Source organism: Tachyglossus aculeatus, chromosome 14, assembly GCF_015852505.1.
Source record: "Tachyglossus aculeatus isolate mTacAcu1 chromosome 14, mTacAcu1.pri, whole genome shotgun sequence".
Lineage (NCBI taxonomy): Eukaryota > Metazoa > Chordata > Mammalia > Monotremata > Tachyglossidae > Tachyglossus > Tachyglossus aculeatus.
In genome coordinates this window covers 52,498,224-52,521,397 of record NC_052079.1, presented here as the reverse complement: position 1 = coordinate 52,521,397, position 23,174 = coordinate 52,498,224, and the positions used below count along the sequence as shown (strand labels likewise).

The following is a 23,174-nucleotide window of genomic DNA, read 5'->3' as shown; positions in this document are numbered from 1 at the left end:
ATTGAGCGCTTACTGTGTGCAGAGCACTGTACTAAGCGCTTGGGAAGTACAAGTTGGCAACATATAGAGACAGTCCCTACCCAACAGTGGGCTCACAGTCTAGAAGGGGAAAACAGAGAACAAAACGAAACATATTAACAAAATAAATAGCTTGGGGGGGGTTGCATAACTAGTTAGCAGTCAATCAATCATATTTATTGAGCACTTACTGTTTGCAGAGCACTGTACTAAGCGCTTGGGAAGTACAAGTTGGCAACATCTAGAGACAGTCCCTATGTTGGGTAGGGACCGTCTCTATATGTTGCCAACCTCCCAAGCGCTTAGTACAGCCCACTGGTGGGTAGGGACCGGCTCTACACGTTGCCAGCTTGGACTTCCCAAGTGCTTAGTACAGTGCTCTGCACACAGTAAGCGCTCAATAAATACGATTGATCGATTAACAAAATAAAATAAATAGAATAAACATGTGCAAGTAAAATAAATAGAGCAAAAAATCCATACAAACATATATATATACAGGTGCTGTGGGGAAGGGAAGGAGGTAAAGCGGGGGGGATGGAGAGGCGAAGGAGGAATCTGGTGGGAGGTGCAGCAGTTGGTTGGGGAGGAGAGAGCGAGTGAGCGGGGAAGTCATCATCATCATCATCATCAATCATATTTATTGAGCGCTTACTATGTGCAGAGCACTGTACTAAGCGCTTGGGAAGTACAAATCGGCAACATATAGAGACAGTCCCTACCCAACATTGGGCTCAGTCCTGTCTGGACCTGCCAGATCAGTGAATCAATTAATCAATCGTATTTATTGAGCGCTTACTGTGTGCACAGCACTGTACTAAGCGCTTGGGAAGTCCATCATCATCACCATCATCAATCGGATTTATTGAGCGCTTACTATGTGCAGAGCACTGTAGGGAAGTACAAATTGGCAACATCTAGAGACAGTCCCTTCCCAACAGTGGGCTCACAGTCTAAAAGGGGGAGACAGAGAACAAAACCAAACATACTAACAAAATAAAATAAATAGAATAGATATGTACAAATAAATTAAATAAATAAATTTATTTAATATTTATTAAATATTTATTTTTATTTATTAAATAAATATCTATTTATTTATTTAATTTATTTAAATTTATTTAATAAATTAAATAAATAAATAGATAGAGTAAAAAAATATGTACAAACATATATACATATATACAGGTGCTGTGGGGAAGGGAGGGAGGTAACATCTAGAGCCGGTCCCTACCCACCAGTGGGCTCACAGGGTAGATGCCCTGAGCGGGGCCGGCCCCTTTTTCCCTGTCCTCAGATGATCCCTGCCCTTCCGTTCCCCAGCAGGCGGGCAGTGCTGGGAAGGAATGCCGGGGCATCCAGGCCAGGCCAGGGAAAACTCGAGCTCCCGTCAAGGCGGCTTAACATTGCCACGAGGGGCCGGGCCGGGCCGGGCACCTCCCCTGTTGACTCCCCGCCGGGCTCCGCTCCAGGAACAAAACTGAACAACATCCCAGAAACAGGGAGGGAAAGAGGGAGGGAGACACATGCATGCATAATGCATGCACACACAAACACACCGCTCACTCATGCACAGATGCCCACCCCCCCCCGATCCACACAGACACACGTTCATATATCATCATCATCATCATCATCAATCGTATTTATTGAGCGCTTACTGTGTGCAGAGCACTGCACTAAACACTTGGGAAGTACAAATTGGCAGCAGAGACAGTCCCTACCCAACAGTGGGCTCACAGTCTAAAAGAATAATAATGGCATTTATTAAGCGCGTACTATGTGCAAAGCACTGTTCTAAGCTCTGGGGAGGTTACAAGGTGATCAGGTGGTCCCACAGGGGGCTCACAGTCTTAATCCCCATTTTACAGATGAGGTAACTGAGGCACAGAGAAGTGAAGCGACTTGCCCAAAGTCACACAGCCGACAGTTGGCGGAGCCGGGATTTGAACCCATGACCTCTGACTCCAAAGCCCATGCTCTTTCTACTGAGCCACAAGTAATCAGGTTGTCCTACGGCGGGGGGGGGGGGGGTGTTGTGTACATACCCACATACATCCATACACACATACACACACACTCCAGCACGGATGTACACCCCTTCCCACACAGCCCCCCCCACATATGTACACACTCGCAGACACTCGTGTACACATACATCCCCAGATCAATCAATCAATCGTATTTATTGAGCGTTTACTGTGTGCAGAGCACTGGACTAAGCACTTGGGAAGTACAAATTGGCAACATCTAGAGACAGTCCCTACCCAACAGCGGGCTCACAGTCTAAAAGGGGGAGACAGAGAACAAAACCAAATATACTAACAAAATAAAATAAATAGAATAGATATGTACAAGTAAAATAGAGTAATAAATATGTACAAACATATATACATATATATACAGGTGCTGTGGGGAAGGGAAGGAGGTAAGATGGGGGGGATGGAGAGGGGGATGAGGGGGAGAGGAAGGAAGGGGCTCAGTCTGGGCGAGGTGATGGAGAGCCTTGAAGCCCAGGGTGAGGAGCCCCCACTATCCACAATCAATCAATCGTATTTATTGAGCGCTTACTGTGTGCAGAGCACTGTACTAAGCGCTTGGGAAGTACAAGTTGGCAACATATAGAGACAGTCCCTACCCAACAGTGGGCTCACAGTCTAAAAGACAGACACTCGTTCATACATACCCACATACATCCATACACACGTACACACACACTCCAGCACGGATGTACACCCCTTCCCACACAGCCACCCCCACATATGTACACACTCGCAGACACTCGTGTACACACACATCCTCAGATGTACACAAGCACCCAGACCCACACAGCGGAGGGCTGAGGATAAATCCCCCTTCTGGAGTGTGAGCCCACTGTTGGGTAGGGACCGTCTCTATACGATGCCAACTTGGACTTCCCAAGCGCTTAGTACAGTGCTCTGCACACAGGAAGCGCTCAATAAATACGACTGAATGAATGAATGAATGACAAACGGCAGGCCCCTCTCTGCCTCTTGTCTCCCGGCAGCCGGTTTGGCGGGGGCCTGTCCCCAGGGCCTGGGTCCCAGCTCTGCCACAAGCTTGGATTCCCGGGAATACCCCCGGATCGGGAATGGCCGGGGGCCTGGTCACCCCTCACCCCGCTGGGACCGGCTCGGAACTAAGCTGGACTCAGAGGACAAGGGGTGAGGCCTTCCCAGACTAAGCCCCACTTTTCCTCATCTCCCACTCGTTCTGCGTCGCCGCCCTTTCTCCCTTTGCTCTTACGAAGCAGCGTGGCTCAGTGGAAAGAGCCCGGGCTTTGGAGTCAGAGGTCATGGGTTCAAATCCCGGCTCCGCCACTCGTCAGCTGCGTGACTTTGGGCAAGTCCCTTTCATTCAGCCATTTAATCGTATTTATTGAGCGCTTACTGTGTGCAGAGCACTGGACTAAGCGCTTGGGAAGTACAAATTGGCAACATATAGAGACGGTCCCTACCCAACAGTGGGCTCACAGTCTAGAAGGGAGAGACAAACAACAAGACAAAACATAGTAACAAAATAAAGTAAATAGAATAAATGTGTACAAACAAAATAAATAAATAGAGTAATAAATCTGTACAAACATATATACATATATACAGGTGGTGTGGGGAGGGGAAGGAGGTAAGGCGGGGGGGATGGGGAGGGGGAGGCTCAGTCTGGGAAGGCCTCCTGGAGGAGGTGAGCTCTCAGTAGGGCTTCACTTCACTTCTCTGGGCCTCTGTTACCTCATCTGTCAAATGGGGATGAAGACTGTGAGCCCCGCATGGGAGAACCTGAGCACCTTGTAACCTCCCCCGCGCTTAGACAGTGCTTTGCACATGGTAAACGCTTAATGCCATCATTATTATTATAATTATTATGAAGCAGCATGGCTCAGTGGAAAGAGCACTGGCTTTGGAGTCAGAGGTCATGGGTTTGATTCCCAACTCCTCCACATGTCTGCTGTGTGACCTTGGGCAAGTCACTTAGCTTCTCGAGCCTCAGTTCCCTCATCTGTAAAATGGGGATTAAGATTGTGAGCCCCATGTGGGACAACCTGATCACCTTGTATCCCCCCCAGCGCTTAGAACAGTGCTTTGCACATAGTAAGCGCTTAACAAATGCCATCATTATATTATTATTCCGCTCCCACCGTCTCCCAGCCCCAAAGCACTTATGCATAGCTGTAATTTTATTTATTTGTACTGATGTCTCCCTCCCGTACTCTAGACTGTGAGCTCGTTGGGGGAAGAGTACGTCACTGTTTATTTTTGTATTCTCCCCCTTCTAGACTGTGAGCCCACTGTCGGGTAGGGACCGTCTCTAGATGTTGCCAACTTGGACTTCCCAAGCGCTTAGTACAGTGCTCTGCACACAGTAAGCGCTCAATAAATACGATTGCTTGATTGATTGATTATACTTTCCAAAGCACTTGGTACAGTGCTCTGCACACAGTAAGCGCTCAATCAATCAATCGTATTTATTGAGCACTTACTGTGTGCAGAGAACTGTACTAAGCGCTTGGGAAGTACAATAAATACGATTAAGTGGCTGAATGAGTACGCGTCTCCATGCTCTGACACTCCATGCCGGGCCCTAGGCACGCCTCGCGTACACACATACACACGGATTCGCACACGCACTCCGCCAGCCCCCAGGATTCCCACCTGGTCATCCCGTCCCCCCCGACCGCCCCGGCCCCTCACCATGCTGTTTGCGGCTTTGCCCGTGTGGCTCTCCATCTGCTGCCAGAACTTCTTGGATTCCAGGACGATGTCTTCGTGGGTCATGCCTGTGGCAGGGATCGGGAGGTGGGAGAGCGAGCGGAGGGAAAAATCGGGAAAGGGGACAAATCACCATAAAAAGTTAGAGAACACGGAGTGCTAGGACGAGACTGGTTCATGCCTGCTTGGGGCCTGGGGGTGGATCGATGTGTGCATATGTGTGCAGGAGGGTGATCTTGGCTCAGTGGAAAGAGCCCGGGCTTTGGAGTCAGAGGTCATGGGTTCAAATCCTGGCTCCACCAATTGTCAGCTGTGTGACTTTGGGCAAGTCACTTTCCATACCTCGTTCTCGCCTATCCCGCCATCAACCCCCGGCCCATGTCATCCCCCGGGCCTGGAATGCCCCCAGTCCCTCTGCCCCTCCGCCGAGCTCGCTCTCTTCCTCCCTTCAAGGCACTGCTGAGAGCTCACCTCCTCCAGGAGGCCTTCCCACACTGAGCCCCTTCCCTCCTCTCCCCCTCGTCCCCCCTCCATCCCCCCCATCTTACCTCCTTCCCTTCCCCACAGCACCTGTATATATGCTTGTACATATTTATTACTCTATTTATTTATTTATTTATTTATTTAACTTGTACATATCTATTCTATTTATTTTATTTTGTTAGTATGTTTGGTTTTGTTCTCTGTCTCCCCCTTTTAGACTGTGAGCCCACTGTTGGGCAGGGACTGTCTCTATATGTTGCCAATTTGTACTTCCCAAGCGCTTAGTACAGTGCTCTGCACACAGTAAGCGCTCAATAAATACGATTGATGATGATGATGATTCGTTCATTTATTCATTCATTCAATCGTATTTATGGAGCGCTTACTGTGTGCAGAGCACTGGACTAAGCGCTTGGGAAGTCGAAGTTGGCAACATCTAGAGACGGTCCCTGCCCAACAGCGGGCTCACAGTCTAGAAGGGGGAGACAGACAACAAGACAAAACACATTAACAAAATAAAATAAGTAGAATAAATATGTACAAATTAAATCTAGTAATAAATACGTACAAACACCCTGGGCCTCAGTTACCTCATCTGTAAAATGGGAATTAAGACTGTGAGCCTCCCGTGGGACAACCTGATCACCTTATTTCTACCCCAGCACTTAGAACAGTGCTTTGCACATAGTAAGCGCTTAATAAATGCCATTATTATTATTATTATTATTATTATCTTGCCACCTATCACATGCTGGGGAAGCAGCGTGGCTCAGTGGAAAGAGCCAGGGCCTTGGAGTCAGAGTTCATGGGTTCGAATCCCGGCTCTACCAATTGTCAGCTGTGTGACTTTGGGCAAGTCACTTCACTTCTCTGTGCCTCAGTTCCCTCATCTGTAAAATGGGGATTAAGACTGTGAGCCCCCCGTGGGATAACCTGATCACCTTGTAACCTACCCAGCGCTTAGAACAGTGCTTTGCACAGAGTAAGCACTCGATAAATACGATTGAATGAATGAAATACTTTGGGTAAGTCACTTCACTTCTCTGTGCCTCAGTTCCCTCATCTGTAAAAGGGGGATTAAGACTGTGAGCCCGCCGTGGGATAACCTGATGACCTTGTAACCTCCCCAGCGCTTAGAACAGGGCTTTGCACAGAGTAAGTGCTTAATAAATGCCATTTATTATTATTATACGTCCCAGAGGAGGCTGCATTTCAAGGGCAGGAGTTGTGAACGTCTTCTCCGGGAACCCCACCCTAGCCCACTGGCAACTTGAGGAAAATCAATCAATCAATCAATCGTATTTATTGAGCGCTTACTGTGTGCAGAGCACTGTACTAAGCACTTGGGAAGTCCAAGTTGGCAACATATAGAGACGGTCCCTACCCAACAGTGGGCTCACAGTCTAAAAGACTGGACAAGCCATCCAGAGAGATAATAATAATAATCTTAATAATAATTGTGGTATTTGTTAAAGAGCTTACTATGGGCCAGGCACTGTTCTAAGCACCGGGGTGGGTCCAAGCAAATCGGGTTGGACACGGTCCCTGTCCCACACGGGGCTCACAGTCTCAATCCCCATTTGACAGATGAGGTAACTGAGGCCCAGAGGAGTGAAGTGACTTGCCTAAGGTCACCCAGCAGACAAGTGGCGGGGCCAGGATTAGAACCCAGGCCTGAGCTCTACCCATTAGGCTACTAGTGAATAGTAAAAATAATAATAATGATAGCTTTTATTAAGCGCTTACTATGTGCAAAGCGCTGGGGAGGTTAACAAGGTGATCAGGTTGTCCCACGGGGGGCTTACAGTCTTCATTCCCATGTCTTCTAGACTGTGAGCCCACTGTTGGGTAGGGAGTGTCTCTATATGTTGCCAACTTGGACTTCCCAAGCGCTTAGTACAGTGTTCTGCACACAGTAAGCGCTCAATAAATATGATTGATTGATTGATTGTTGGGTACGAACCGTCTCTATCTGTTGCCAACTTGGACTTCCCAAGCGCTTAGTACAGTGTTCTGCACACAGTAAGCGCTCAATAAATACGATTGATTGATTGATTGTTGGGTAGGGACCGTCTCTATATGTTGCCAACTTGGACTTCCCAAGCGCTTGGTACAGTGTTCTGCACACAGTAAGCGCTCAATAAATACGATTGATTGACTGATTGATTGATTGATTGTTGGGTAGGGACCGTCTCTATATGTTGCCAACTTGTACTTCCCAAGCGCTTAGTACAGTGCTCTGCACACAGTAAGCACTCAGTAAATACGATTGAATGAATGAATGAATTTTACAGATGAGGTAACTGAGGCCCAGAGAAGTGAAGTGCCTTGCCCAAAGTCACACAGCTGATAAGTGGTGGAGCCGGGATTTGAACCCATGACCTCTGACTCCAAACCCCGGGCATTTTCCACTGAGCCACGCTGCTTCTCCAGAAAGTTGGGCTTTCTGGCTAGTCGCCTGGGGGCCCGGGTGTCAGGTCCGGTAGCCAAACTCTGTGTCCTACATGGGGCTCACAGTTCTCTAGTCCTCCCCCTCTCCAATCCCCCCCGCCTTACCTCCTTCCCTTCCCCACAGCACCTGTATATATGTATATATGTTTGCGCGGATTTATTACTCAATTTATTTATTTTACTTGTACATCTTTATTCTATTTATTTTATTTTGTTACTAGGTTTGGTTTTGTTGCCTGTCTCCCCCTTCAAGACCGTGAGCCCGCTGTCGGGTCGGGACCGTCTCTAGATGTTGCCAACTTGGACTTCCCAAGCGCTTAGTCCAGTGCTCTGCACACAGTAAGCGCTCACGGTTGAATGAATGAATGCACAAGTAAAATAAATCGAGTCATAAATCCGTCCAAACATCTATCCAGGTGCTGTGGGGAGGGGAGGGAGGCAGGGCGGGGAGGGATGGGGAGGAGGAGAGGAAAAAGGGGGCTCAGTGTGGGAAGGCCTCCTGGAGGAGGTGAGCTCTCAGTAGCGCGTTGGGAGAGGCTGGGCTCGTCCAATCAATCAATCGTATTTATTCATCATGAATCATATTTATTGAGCGCTTACTATGTGCAGAGCAGTGTACTAAGCGCTTGGGAAGTACAAATTGGCAACACATAGAGACAGTCCCTACCCAACAGTGGGCTCACAGTCTAAAAGGGGGAGACAGAGAACAAGACCAAACATACTAACAAAATAAAATAAATAGAATAGATATGCACAAATAAAATAAATAGAGTAATATTTATTGAGCGCTTACTGTGTGCAGAGCACTGTACTAAGCGCTTGGGAAGTACAAGTCGGCAACACATAGAGACGGTTCCCACCCAACGGTGGGCTCACCGGCCGGACGGGGGGATGGAGGGAGGGAAAGGGCGCGAGGGTCCGCGGGTTGGTTCCGGCCCCCCGTCCTCACCCGAGTACTGCTGCAACAGCCAGACCTTGAGTTCGATGAAGCTGTGGGCGAAGTGGCAGCTGTCTTCCCGCAGGCAGCCGTAGCGCACCTCGTGACGGCACACGTCGAACTGGAAGTGCTCCTGGAACTGCCGGATCTTGGAGTATTTGAGCGTCGTGGAGCGCACGATGTGCACCAGGCACCTGGCCGGGAGGGACCGGAGCGGGGCGGGATGGACGCGCGGCCACCATTCATTCATTCATTCATTCAATCAATCGTATTTATTGAGCGCTTACTGTGTGCAGAGCACTGGACTAAGCGCTTGGGAAGTCCAAGTTGGCAACATCTAGAGACGGTCCCTACCCAACAGCGGCCGGCCGGCCAGCCAGTCAATTGAATTTACCGAGCCCTTGCTATGTGCAGAGCACTCTACTAAGCGCTTGGGAGAGTACAATGCAACAACATAATAACAATATATTATATTAGACTATATTAATATATAATTAATATATTGTCATATACTGTTTATATATGTATAATATTTTATATATATCGTTATATATAATTAATCACAGTTATATTACATATAATTGCCAACTTGTACTTCCCAAACGCTTAGTGCAGTGCTCTGCACACAGTAAGCGCTCAATAAATATGATTGATTGATTGATATAATATATAATGATTATAATAACAATTATATTATCATGATATAATGGTTATGTGATAATATATTATCATAATACATTATAGTATGTTATAATATATTATATAATATACTATTATATATCATGTTATGTATTATATTATATTATTATATATTTTATAGTATAATAAAGAGCATAATATACTAATATAGTATATTACAACTATATCGATTCAGCCTAGGGGAGGATACACTACAACAATATAATAATATATTACACTGTATTATACTATATTGATATATAATTAATATACTGTAATATACTATTTATACATGTATAATATATTACACGTATTATTATATATAATTAATTATATTATATATCATAATATATAATAATTATACAGTTATATTATGATGCTATAATAATTTTGTGGTAATATATAATATTATATTAATATATTATAATACAACTATATCGATTCAGCCTAGGGGAGGGTACAATACAACAATATAATAATAATATATTGTATTATACTATATTAACATGTAATTAATATATTGTAATATACTATTTATATATGTATACATATGTATAATATATCACATATATTATGCATGATTATATTCTAGATCATAATATATAATAACTATAGCATGCAATCATATTATAATAATATAATTGTGTGATAATATATAATATTGTAATATAATTATACTACACTATTACTATAATAATAGTAATTATTATACTATGTGCAAAGTACTCATATGTATGTATTATGTACTTGTATAACAATAGTAATTATTATACTATGCAAAATATACTATGTACACAGTAATATACTATGTACACAGTATTATTATATTATATAATATATAATATTATATGTATAATATAATATAATGTACTCGGGTGAGGAGGGGGGCTGGGGCGCAGGGCAGAACCAACCCAAGGACCCTCATGCCCTTTCCCTCTCTTCATCCCCCATCCGGCCGGTGGAGGAGCCCTGCCACCCCCAGCACATCCTGGGATAGGATAATAATAATAATAATAATAATAATAATAATAATAATAATAATAATAATAATAATAATAACAATAATAATAATAATGGTATTTGCTAAGCACTTGGTATGTGCAAAGAATTATTATATTATATAATATTATGTAATGTATATAACATAAAATAATGACATATAATTAATATATTATCATATAATACATGATGAATCAATAAATTATATAATTATATTATTATGATATAACATGATAATAATAATGGCATTTGTTAAGCACTTACTATGTGCAAAGCACTGTTCTAAGCACTGGGGGGATACAAGGTGATCAGGTTGGCCCACGGGGGGCTCACAGTCTTCATCCCCATTTGACAGATGAGGGAACCGAGGCTCAGAGAAGTGAAGTGACTTGCCCAAGGTCACACAGCAGACATGTGGCGGAGCTGGGATTCAAACCCATGACCTCTGACTCCAAAGCCCATGCTCTTCCCACTGAGCCACGCTGCTTCCCAACAGATGTATGCCCCGCCCTCAACAAGCTTACAGTCTAGAAGGTTGGGAGACAGACGTTAATATGAAGAAATTACAGATACAGATGTAGATTGCAGCCGCCAGGGAACCAATATTAATCATGACGGTGTTTAGTAAGTGCTTCTTCTGTGCTGAGCACTTGGGTGCATATGGGTTAATCAGTTTGGACGCAATCCCCGATCTGAACATGACTCACAGTTCAATAATAATAATAATAATAATAATAATAACAATAATGGCAGTTATTGAGCGCTTACTATATGCAAATCACTGTTTTAAGAGCTGGGGGGGATACAAGGTGATCAGGTTGTCCCACGGGAGGCTCACAGTCAATCCCCATTTTCCAGCTGAGGCAACTGAGGCACAGAGAAGTCAAGTCCCACAGCTGACAATTGGCGGAGCCGGGACTTGAACCCATGACCACTGACTCCAAAGCCCGGGCTCTTTCCACTGAGCCACGCTGCTTCTCCAATGTTAAGTGCTTATTATGTGCCAAGCACTGTAGTAAGCGCTGGGGTAGACACAAGATAATCAGTCCCCAGGTGCTACCAAGTAGGAGGAAGACCAGATATTAAATCCCCGTTTTGCAGATGAAGGAGCGGAGGCACAGAGAAGTGAAGTGACTTGCCCACGGTCCCACAGCAGACAGACACGGTAGTGCTGGGGTTAGAACTCAGGTCCTCTGACTCTTAGGCCCGTGCTCTTTCCACTAAGTCACACTTCTTCTCCGGGAGGGAGAACAATCCTCTCGTAAGCTCGTTATAGGCAGGGAATGTGTCCCGTACTTTCGCACGCGCTTAGTACAGTGCTCTGCACTCAATAAGTGCTCAATGAACGAACGAATGAATGAAAGGACAGAGATTTCATCCCTATTCTACAGAAGAGGAAACTGAGGCACAGAGAAGTGATTTGCCCAACATCCCACAGCAAGCAAGATTAATTTGGAAGCTTCTCCCCCTTTTAGACTGTGAGTTGGGTAGGGACTGTCTCTATGTGTTGCCGACTTGTACTTCCCAAGCGCTTAGTACAGTGCTCTGCACACAATAAGTGCTCAATGAACGAATGAATGAATGAAAGGACAGAGATTTCATCCCTATTCTACAGAAGAGGAAACTGAGGCACAGAGAAGTGATTTGCCCAAGATCCCACAGCAAGCAATTTGGAAGCTTCTCCCCCTTTTAGACTGTGAGTTGGGTAGGGACCGTCTCTATGTGTTGCCGACATGTACTTCCCAAGCGCTTAGTACAGTACTCTGCACACAGTAAGCGCTCAATAAATTGATTTGCCCAACATCCCACAGCAAGCAAGATTAATTTGGAAGCTTCTCCCCCTTTTAGACTGTGAGTTGGGTAGGGACTGTCTCTATGTGTTGCCGACTTGTACTTCCCAAGCGCTTAGTACAGTGCTCTGCACACAATAAGTGCTCAATGAACGAATGAATGAATGAAAGGACAGAGATTTCATCCCTATTCTACAGAAGAGGAAACTGAGGCACAGAGAAGTGATTTGCCCAACATCCCACAGCAAGCAAGATTAATTTGGAAGCTTCTCCCCCTTTTAGACCTTGAGTTGGGTAGGGACTGTCTCTATGTGTTGCCAACTTGTACTTCCCAAGTGCTTAGTACAGTGCTCTGCACACAATAAGCGCTCAATGAACGAATGAATGAATGAAAGGACAGAGATTTCATCCCAATTCTACAGAAGAGGAAACTGAGGCACAGAGAAGTGATTTGCCCAACATCCCACAGCAAGCAAGATTAATCTGGAAGCTTCTCCCCCTTTTAGACCCTGAGTTGGGTAGGGACCGTCTCTATGTGTTGCCGACTTGTACTTCCCAAGCGCTTAGTACAGTGCTCTGCACACAGTAAGCGCTCAATAAATTGATTTGCCCAAGATCCCACAGCAAGCAAGATTAATTTGGAAGCTTCTCCCCCTTTTAGACTGTGAGTTGGGTACGGACCGTCTCTATGTGTTGCCGACTTGTACTTCCCAAGCGCTTAGTACAGTGCTCTGCACACAATAAGTGCTCAATGAATGAATGAATGAATGAAAGGACAGAGATTTCATCCCTATTCTACAGAAGATGAAACTGAGGCACAGAGAAGTGATTTGCCCAACATCCCACAGCAAGCAAGATTAATTTGGAAGCTTCTCCCCCTTTTAGACTGTGAGTTGGGTAGGGACCGTCTCCATGTGTTGCCAACTTGTACTTCCCAAGCGCTTAGTACAGTGCTCTGCACACAATAAGTGCTCAATGAATGAATGAATGAAAGGACAGAGATTTCATCCCTATTCTACAGAAGAGGAAACTGAGGCACAGAGAAGTGATTTGCCCAACATCCCACAGCAAGCAAGATTAATTTGGAAGCTTCTCCCCCTTTTAGACTGTGAGTTGGGTAGGGACCGTCTCTATGTGTTGCCGACTTGTACTTCCCAAGCGCTTAGTACAGTGCTCTGCACACAATAAGTGCTCAATGAATGAATGAATGAAAGGACAGAGATTTCATCCCTATTCTACAGAAGAGGAAACTGAGGCACAGAGAAGTGATTTGCCCAACATCCCACAGCAAGCAAGATTCATTTGGAAGCTTCTCCCCCTTTTAGACTGCGAGTTGGGTAGGGACTGTCTCTATGTGTTGCCGACTTATACTTCCCAAGCGCTTAGTACAGTGCTCTGCACACAGTAAGCGCTCAATAAATTGATTTGCCCAAGATGCCACAGCAAGCAAGATTAATTTGGAAGCTTCTCCCCCTTTTAGACTGTGAGTTGGGTAGGGACCGTCTCTATGTGTTGCCGACTTGTACTTCCCAAGCGCTTAGTACAGTGCTCTGCACACAATAAGTGCTCAATGAATGAATGAATGAATGAAAGGACAGAGATTTCATCCCTATTCTACAGAAGAGGAAACTGAGGCACAGAGAAGTGATTTGCCCAACATCCCACAGCAAGCAAGATTCATTTGGAAGCTTCTCCCCCTTTTAGACTGCGAGTTGGGTAGGGACTGTCTCTATGTGTTGCCGACTTATACTTCCCAAGCGCTTAGTACAGTGCTCTGCACACAGTAAGCGCTCAATAAATTGATTTGCCCAAGATGCCACAGCAAGCAAGATTAATTTGGAAGCTTCTCCCCCTTTTAGACTGTGAGTTGGGTAGGGACCGTCTCTATGTGTTGCCAACTTGTACTTCCCAAGCGCTTAGTCCAGTGCTCTGCACACAGTAAGCGCTCAATAAATACGACTGATTGATTGATTCTCTGTGTGGGCAAGGTGAGGGGCGTCTGCCTTTTGGATTTCAGTGTTTAGAGCTTAGTCCAGAGCTGTGCCTTGATGTTAGCTGATCGACAGATTGACCGATGACAAGGAGGCCAATCCAGTGATCTTGATTACAATCCGATTACCTTGTATGTACCCCATATGTTGCCAACTTGTACTTCCCAAGCGCTTAGTACAGTGCTCTGCACACAGTAAGCGCTCAATAAATACGATTGATTGATTGATCTGGATTGCTGATCTCTGGGAAGCGAGGCTCATGCTGCCCTCCCGGTGGGGTCTGGCTCTTGGGCAAGCCCTGGCTCCGTTCGGTTTCCTGGTCCCGACGTTTTCAGGGGAATCATCCAAGCCCACCTCGGTTCCAAGGCGGCGAGCGGGCCGGGCCGGACTGCGGCCGTCCGAACGGCCCGGCGGAAAGAGTCAGGAGACCTGGGTTCGTTCCTTCATTCATTCAATCGTATTTATTGAGCGCTTACTGTGTGCAGAGCATTGGACTAAGCGCTTGGGAAGTACAAGTTGGCAACATATGGGGTACATACAAGGTAATCGGGTTGTCCCACGAAGGGGCTCACAATCTTAATCCCCATTTTACAGGTGGGGATTTACAGGGTTCTAATCCCAGCTCCGCCATTTGCCCACTGTGGGACTCTGGGCAAGTCACTTTGCTTCTCTGGGCCTCAGTTTCCTCACCTGTAAAATGGAGATTCAAGACCCACTTAGGCTGTGAGCCCATTGGTTTTGTCTCTCTCTTTTAGACTGTGAGCCCACTGTTGGGTAGGGACTGTCTCTATATGTTGCCAATTTGTACTTCCTAAGCGCTTAGTACAGTGCTCTGCACACAGTAAGCGCTCAATAAATACGATTGATGATGATGATGATGATTATCTTGTATCTCCCTCAGCACTTAGTATAGGGCTTGACCCACAGTAGCGCTTAACAATGCTACGATTATTACTGTTATTATTATTAGGATCATTATTAGAGCAACAGCGGGGCCTAGTGAATAAAGCAAGGCCCTGGGAGAAGGAAGAACCTGGGTTCTAATCTTGGCTCTGCCATTTGCCCACTGTGGGACTCTGGGCAAGTCACTCCGCTTCTCTGGGCCTCAGTTTCCTCACCTGTAAAATGGAGATTCAAGACCCACTTAGTCTGTGAGCCCATTGGTTTTGTCTCCCTCTTTTAGACTGCGAGCCCACTGTTGGGTAGGGACTGTCCCTATATGTTGCCAATTTGTACTTCCCAAGCGCTTAGTACAGTGCTCTGCACACAGTAAGCGCTCAATAAATACGATTGATGATGATGATGATGATTATCTTGTATCTCCCTCAGCACTTAGTATAGGGCTTGACCCACAGTAGCGCTTAACAATGCTACGATTATTACTGTTCTTATTATAATGATCATTATTAGAGCAGCAGCGGGGCCTAGTGAATAAAGCAAGGCCCTGGGAGAAGGAAGAACCTGGGTTCTAATCCTGGCTCCGCCATTTGCCCACTGTGGGACTCTGGGCAAGTCACTCCGCTTCTCTGGGCCTCAGTTTCCTCACCTGTAAAATGGAGATTCAAGACCCACTTAGTCTGTGAGCCCATTGGTTTTGTCCCCCTCTTTTAGACTGTGAGCCCACTGTTGGGTAGGGACTGTCTCTATATGTTGCCAATTTGTACTTCCCAAGCGCTTAGTACAGTGCTCTGCACACAGTAAGCGCTCAATAAATACGATTGATGATGATGATGATGATTATCTTGTATCTCCCTCAGCACTTAGTATAGGGCTTGACCCACAGTAGCGCTTAACAATGCTACGATTATTACTGTTATTATTATTAGGATCATTATTAGAGCAGCAGCGGGGCCTAGTGAATAAAGCAAGGCCCTGGGAGAAGGAAGAACCTGGGTTCTAATCCTGGCTCTGCCATTTGCCCACTGTGGGACTTTGGGCAAGTCACTTCGCTTCTCTGGGCCTCAGTTTCCTCACCTGTAAAATGGAGATTCAAGACCCACTTAGTCTGTGAGCCCATTGGTTTTGTCCCCCTCTTTTAGACTGTGAGCCCACTGTTGGGTAGGGCCTGTCTCTATATGTTGCCAATTTGTACTTCCCAAGCGCTTAGTACAGTGCTCTGCACACAGTAAGCGCTCAATAAATACGATTGATGATGATGATGATGATTATCTTGTATCTCCCTCAGCACTTAGTATAGGGTTTGACCCGCAGTAGCGCTTAACAATGCTACGATTATTACTGTTCTTATAATAATGATCATTATTAGAGCAGCAGCGGGGCCTAGTGAATAAAGCAAGGCCCTGGGAGAAGGAAGAACCTGGGTTCTAATCCCGGCTCTGCCACTTGTCTGCTACAGAACCTTGGGCAAGTCGTTTCACTTCTCTGGGCCTCAGTGACCTCACCTGTAAATTGGGAATTAAGACTGTGAGCCCCACGTGGGACACGGGCTGTGTCCGACCTGATTAGCTGCAGAGGAGGAGCGTGGCTCAGTAGAAAGAGCCCGGGCTTGGGAGTCTGAGGACGTGGGTTCCAATCCCGGCTTCGCCACTCGTTAGCTGTGTGACCTTGGGCAAGTCACTTCACTTCTTTGGGCCTCAGTTACCTCATCTGGAAAATGGGGATTAAGATTGTGAGCCCCTTCGTGGGACAACCTGATCACCTTGTATGTACCCCCGAGCTTAGAACGGTGCTTGGTACACACAGTAAGTGCTTAACAAATACCAACGTTATTATTATTATACCCCAGCGCTTAGTGCAGTCCCTAGTCCATAGTAAGTGCTTGAGAAATACTACTTTTAGTATTTCTTTTATTTAGTGCTTTTTAGTACTAAATACTAAATTTCTTTAGTACTTATTTAGTACTTTTATTATTACTACTAATAATAGCAATAATAGTAACGACAGTAATAATAGCAGTAGTAGTAGTGATGAGGATAATAATATCATCACTACTTTCTTTCCATCCTTCCTTCCATCACGCTTTACCTCCTTCCCCTCCCCACAGCACCTGTATATATGTTTGTACGTATTTATTACATATTATCAAGCCCTTAGTACAGTGCTCTGCACACAGTAAGCGCTCAATAAATACAATTGATTGATTATTACTCTATTTATCGACTTATTTTATTTGTACATCTTTATTCTATTTATTTTATTTTGTCAATCTGTTTGGTTTTGTCCTCTGCCTCCCCCTTCTAGACTGCGAGCCCGCTGTCGGGTAGGGACCGTCTCTAGATGTTGCCAACTTGGACTTCCCAAGCGCTTAGCCCGGCGTTCTGCGCACAGTAAGCGCTCAATAAATACGATTGAATGAATAATAATACTAAGCCTGCCACGCTAGAGAAGCAGCGTGGCTCAGTGGAAGGAGCCCGGGCTTTGGAGTCAGAGGTCATGGGTTCGAATCCCGACTCCACCACATGTCTGCTGTGTGACTTCGGGCAAGTCACTTAACTTCTCTGGGCCTCAGTTACCTCATCTGTAAAACGGGGATTAAGACTGTGAGCCCCACGTGGGACAACCTGATCACCCTGTATCCTTCCCAGCGCTTAGAACAGTGCTTTGCACATAGTAAGCGCTTAACAAATGCCAATTATTATTATTATTATTTGTGGGGCAGGGTGATGGGGTGAGAATGGTCATCAGGAAGGACCGGATGCAGGGAGGTGATCCAAGGTGGACCAGCCGTCCTAGACTCCCTCACGGGGCACTGGGGATTCCGGCCAGGGGTGCCCTCATCCCTGCCCAACTCCAGATGATCTCCAAGCGGCGGCGCGGCCGTACCGGCCCGTGGGCAGCGGGAAAGTCGGGGCTCCCCGGGCCCACAGAAGGGGGCCGGCCAGCCCACCCACAGACACTCACTTGTTGTCGTAGAAGCTGTGCTTCGCTGCCAGGTTGGAGCAGACGGCCGGGGAGTCCTTGGTCCCTTTGCTGATGATGCGCGGCTTGCTGTCGAAGCAGATCTGCCAGGCCGGATGAGCAGACTCAGGGCCCGAGGCGGGCCTGAGGCGGGGCCCGGCAGCGGCGAGGAGGGGAGGGGGACGCAAGGCGGAGGACGAGAGGGGACAGGAAGTGGCAGGGAGAGCCTGGTCATGGGCCCCACTGGGTTGCCTCCCCATTGATTCTCCAACCTGGAGGTGACCGAGGTCCTTGGCTCCCACCCCTCATCCCTGGCTCCTCCCCCAGATACGGGGGCCGAGCCCGGGGCTGGAGGCATCAGGGGCCGCGGGTCCCTTAGGCCACGGGCCTGCCGTGTGACTTCGGGCAGGTCACTTGCCCTCGCAAGGCCTCAGTTTCCTCATCTGTACAATGGGGATGGCAGGGAGTGTGTCCGTTGAGTGTTATATCGTCCTCTCCCAAGCGTTTAGTTCAGTGCTCTGCACGCAGTAAGCGCTCAATAAATACGACTGAAAGAGAGCCTCCACCTTCCTGACGCCCACTCTGGTCCCGGTCCGGCTGGGGTGATAAGCCCCGCCTTTCCTAACCTCACAGGGATGCGGGGAGGGGAAAATGAGATCGTGGAGGGGAAAGCGCTTCGGATGACTAGCGTCGGGTGAAAGGCGCTAACCCTCCCGCCTTTTGCAAAGGCTCAGGGCCCGGCGGGTTGGGACGGAGGGTGGCGACTGGACCTGTGGCCCCAGAAAGACATTCGGACGCCCCTCCTCGATCCAGGCTCCCCAACCCTGCAACGCTCAGGTGGGAGGAGGAAGGGGAAGGCGGGGCGAGGGGGGCACAGAGGAGGGGCACCCCCAGGCTCCAGGGCCCGGTGCCGCCCACCCACTCCATCCCACCATCCCAACCGGCCTGCGCCGGGCCGGGCCTACTGCCTCCAGCGCGAGGCCACTGCTCCCACCCGCCGACCCCCCACCCCGGGCTGCGGGGGGGCCGCACCTCGCAGAGGAAGGTGAAGATGCCTTGGTGCTCTTTGAGCAGCTTGTCGATGGTGAGCGTGCCCCGCCTGACCCCGCCCAGCGGGTCAAAGAGGAGGTCGCGGTTGAGGGTGCCCTTCCTCTCCTCCGTCCACACGTCAATCTCCTCCTGGTGGTACGCGAAGGTGCAGTTATCCCCGTACTTACAGTCCTGCTTGTTAATCATGTCTGCAAAAGGCAACAGACACACACATGCACGCACGCACACATGCACACACGCACACACACACAGACACGCCACCATGCATGGGGCGGGTGGGAGGGAGCGGGGCGGTGGGGGGGAGGCCCTCCAATAGGGCAGGCAGCCTGCTTCCCCCCACCCCGCTCCCTGCGGACCCCCAGGGGGCTGAGGGCAGGAGGCCAAAGGGTTAGTGGGTCCCTGAGACTGTGAGCCCACTGTTGGGTAGGGACTGTCTCTTAGTACAAGTACTAGCGCTTAGTACAGTGCTCTGCACATAGTAAGCGCTCAATAAATACGATTGATGATGATGAGACCTCAGAAACTGAGGCGGAGCGGGGAGAAGGGACCCTCAGAGCCGCCCTCCCTCGACCGCCATAACCCCCCCCTCCTGTCTTGAGGCTGCCCAGGGCCACCGGGCCCCCGGCCTCTTCCCCGCGGGGTGGCCGGGTCCCCCGGGAGGGGGCTGGGAGGCCCCAGGGCCTGCCCCCCGCCCCCCGCCCCGGCCTGCCCCGCCGCCTCACCTTTGCACAGGTAATAGGAGCCCACAAAGTTGGTCTTGGTGGGGCGGGGCCGGATTCGCTTCCAGGTCTTGTCCTCGGAACCGCGCAGTCTCCCCAGCAGCACGTCCCGCTTGCACTTGTGTTCCAAACCCTCCCGGAAGGTGTAGTCGCCGGCCCTGGGCCCTGGGGACGGGCGGCACGAGGGCAGCGGCTGGGACGTGGGGCGCAGAGGGGGGCCGGGCCGCGCAGGGGTAGGACCGGGGGGACCCGGGACGGTACCTGTCTTGGGATAGCACAGCTGGCAGGCCTGTTTGAAGAGGTGGGTCGATGCCAGGGGGTTCTTGACCAGCAGGGCAGTGTTGGGCATGGCGGGCTCGGGCTGGGCCAGGAGGAGGTCCGCCATCCTGGGCAGCGAGGGGCGGCCGACCTGCCGGACCCACGGACGTCACAGCCTGCACGGGCTCCCCCACCCAGCTCGGAAACGACCCGACCCGTCCGGCCCCGGCACCCCCAGCAATGGGCTGTTTACATCTCCTGCCTCCACTCTTTTCCATTCTCATTCTAAGTTTTACTCATTTTCATCATCATCATCATCAATCGTATTTATTGAGTGCTTACTATGTGCAGAGCACTGTACTAAGCGCTTGGGAAGTACAGGTTGGCAACGTATAGAGACAGTCCCTACCCAACAGTGGGCTCACAGTCTAAAAGGGGGAGACAGAGAATAAAACCAAACGTACTAACAAAATAAAATAAATAGAATAGATAGGTACAAGTAAAATAAATAAATAAATAGAGTAATAAATATGTACAAACATATATACATATATACAAGTGCTGTGGGGAAGGGAAGGACTGTGCTCACACAGCTCTCCAGTGAGCCCCCATTCTTATGAAAATGGTCTCTTCTATGTCCTAATCATCCCTATTTTTCTGGTACTTTTGACATAGTTGACCATTCTCTCATCTTCAATACTTTTTTTTTACTATTCTATTTATTTTGTTAATGTTGTGCATACGGCTTTAATTCTATTTGTTCTGATGATTTTGACACTGGTCTACACGTTTTGTTTTGTTGTCTGTCTCCCCCTTCTAGACTGTGAGCCCATTGTTGGGTAGGGACTATCTCTAGATGTTGCCGACTTGTACTTCCCAAGCGCTTAGTCCAGTGCTCTGCACACAGTAAGCGCTCAATAAATACAATAAAATAAGTAAGTAAGTGAATGAATGAATGAATGAATATACAAATAAATAAATAAATAAGTAAATAAGTAAATAAAAATAAATGAATAAATAAATGAATAAATGAATGAATAAATGAATGAATATAAATAAATAAATAAATAATGAATGAATGAATGTATGAATGGATAGATAGATAGATAGATAAATAGATAAATGAATAAATAAATAGATAAAAGAATAAATAAATAAATAAATAAATAATAGAAAGATAGATAGATAGATAAAGTAAGAAAGAAAGAAAGAAAGAAAGAAAGACCCCCTCCAGGGCCACTCACCACCGCGGGGGGCTTCTGGCTGCTCCCGCTGCCGCCGGGGGCTCGTAGGTCGGAGGGGAGGGTCTCCTCTAGAAACGGGAGAAGAAACTTGATCCGGCTTTCCAGGCCACAGGGTCACAGAAAACCCACCTTCTAGACTGTGAGCCCACTGTTGGGTAGGGACCGTCTCTATATATTGCCAACTTGTACTTCCCAAGCGCTTAGTACAGTGCTCTGCACACAGTAAGCGCTCAATAGATACGATTGAATGAATGAATGAAAAGCAGAGGGGCTCGGAGGGGGCCCATTCGCCCTCCTGCCTGCACCGGGCCAGCGATTCTGTGGGTCAGTGTGGGAGTCTGTCTGCAGCCAGGCAGCGTGGCCCAGTGGAAAGAGCCCGGGCCCGGGAGTCGGGGGATCTGGGTTCTAATCCCGGCTTTGCCACTTGCCTGCCGTGGACCTTGGGAAAGCCACTGAACTTCTCTGCGCCTCGGTTCCCTCATCTCCAAAACGGGGATTCAGTACCTGTTCTCCCACCTGATTATCTTGAATCAATCAATCAATCGTATTTATTGAGCGCTTACTGTGTGCAAAGCACTGTACTAAGCACTTGGGAAGTACAAGTTGGCAACATAGAGAGACAGTCCCTACCCAACAGTGGGCTCACAGTCTAAAAGAATCCACCCCGGCGCTTAGTACCGTGCTTGGCACACAGTAAGAGCTTAACAAATATCACAATTATTACGTCTCGGGAACACACGGTAACCACCGCACGTACTTGACACGCGTTGACACAACTGATACAGGTCAAACTCGGCTGGATCCGACATACGTATATAAAAGTATACATGAGTCCAGCCCCAGCTCCACACCCTCTCTGAATCTTCTCACCCTCCCCTCATCCCTCATCCTCAACTCCCCGCCTTCCCGGTTTCAGGACTCATTCTTTCATATTTATTGAGCGCTTACTGTGTGCAGAGCACTACTTAAGCGTCTGGAAAGTGCAGTACAGCAATACACTCACCCCCAGAGAAGGAGTCCAGAGTGTCCAGGGAAGCCCGGACTGGGCCAAAGCTGTCTAGGGCATCCAACCGGGCCTCCGTGTAGGGCAGCAGATCCAGGGGGTCTAGGGAGTCCAGCGGCGGCCCCGAGGAGTCAAAGGCGTCCAGGACGGCGGAGGCCAGCTTCTTGGTGGGATCCATGACCAGGCCGAAGGAGGCAGGGGGCAGGGGGGTGGACACGGGGATGGAGCCGGGAACCACGGGAGGCAGGAGGGGGGTGCCACCCGGGAACACGGGGATGAGCTGCGGCATCTCACTGGGCAGGCTGGAGGAGAGGCCGCCCTGGACCAGAGACTGTGTGGGGACAGGAGAGCGGGACACGGTCAGGGGATCTTAGTTAGGCTCCCCCGGGGAGTGACCTCGGGAAAGTCACTCAACCTCTCTAAGCCTCATTACTCCAGTCGATTGTAATCATAGTCACAATAATGATGACGATAGTATCTGTTAGGTGGTTCCAATGTGTCGAGCACCGTACTAAGCACTGGGGTGGACGGAAGACGATCACGTCGGACACAGTCACTGTTCAATACAGGGCTCACAGTCTAAGTGGGAGGGAGGACAGGTACTGAATCTACATTTTAGAGAAGGATAACTGAGGCCCAGAGAAGCCAAGTGACTTGCCCAAGGTCCCACAGGAGGCAAGCGGTGGAGGGCAGAATTAGAACCCAGGTCCTCTGACTTTCGGGCTGGGCTCCTTCCACTGCTTCCCATTGTAAAGTTCCTGAAGGGCAGAGGTAAGCCTTTTACCGGTGTGTACTCACTCCCCAAATATCTGGGATAGTGCTCTGTGCATGGCAGGATAGCTTACTAAGCGGTGACGTGCTTTGAAAAGGAAAACAAAGAGAAGTAGCATGACCTAGGAGCCTGGACCTGGAGAGTCAGGGGACCTGGGTTCTAATCCTGCCTCCCCCACTGTATGACCCTGGGGGAG

The 23,174-nt window shown here is 48.1% G+C and overlaps 1 protein-coding gene across 5 annotated transcripts in view; it reads right to left on the bottom strand.

Annotated features, from left to right (window-relative positions):
* The window catches only part of ZC3H7B (zinc finger CCCH-type containing 7B), a 52,693-nt gene that overhangs the window by 15,173 nt on the left and 14,346 nt on the right, over positions 1–23,174 (bottom strand). For all 5 annotated transcript variants that reach the window (XM_038756348.1, XM_038756351.1, XM_038756347.1 and 2 more), the window contains 8 exons: positions 22,207–22,537; positions 21,204–21,271; positions 19,963–20,110; positions 19,705–19,866; positions 18,965–19,170; positions 17,936–18,036; positions 8,629–8,810; positions 4,728–4,813 (listed from right to left, as the gene is read on the bottom strand). In XM_038756348.1, coding sequence (XP_038612276.1) covers positions 4,728–4,813; positions 8,629–8,810; positions 17,936–18,036; positions 18,965–19,170; positions 19,705–19,866; positions 19,963–20,110; positions 21,204–21,271; positions 22,207–22,537 — 1,284 coding nt within the window. The remainder of the gene's footprint in view (positions 1–4,727; positions 4,814–8,628; positions 8,811–17,935; positions 18,037–18,964; positions 19,171–19,704; positions 19,867–19,962; positions 20,111–21,203; positions 21,272–22,206; positions 22,538–23,174) is intronic.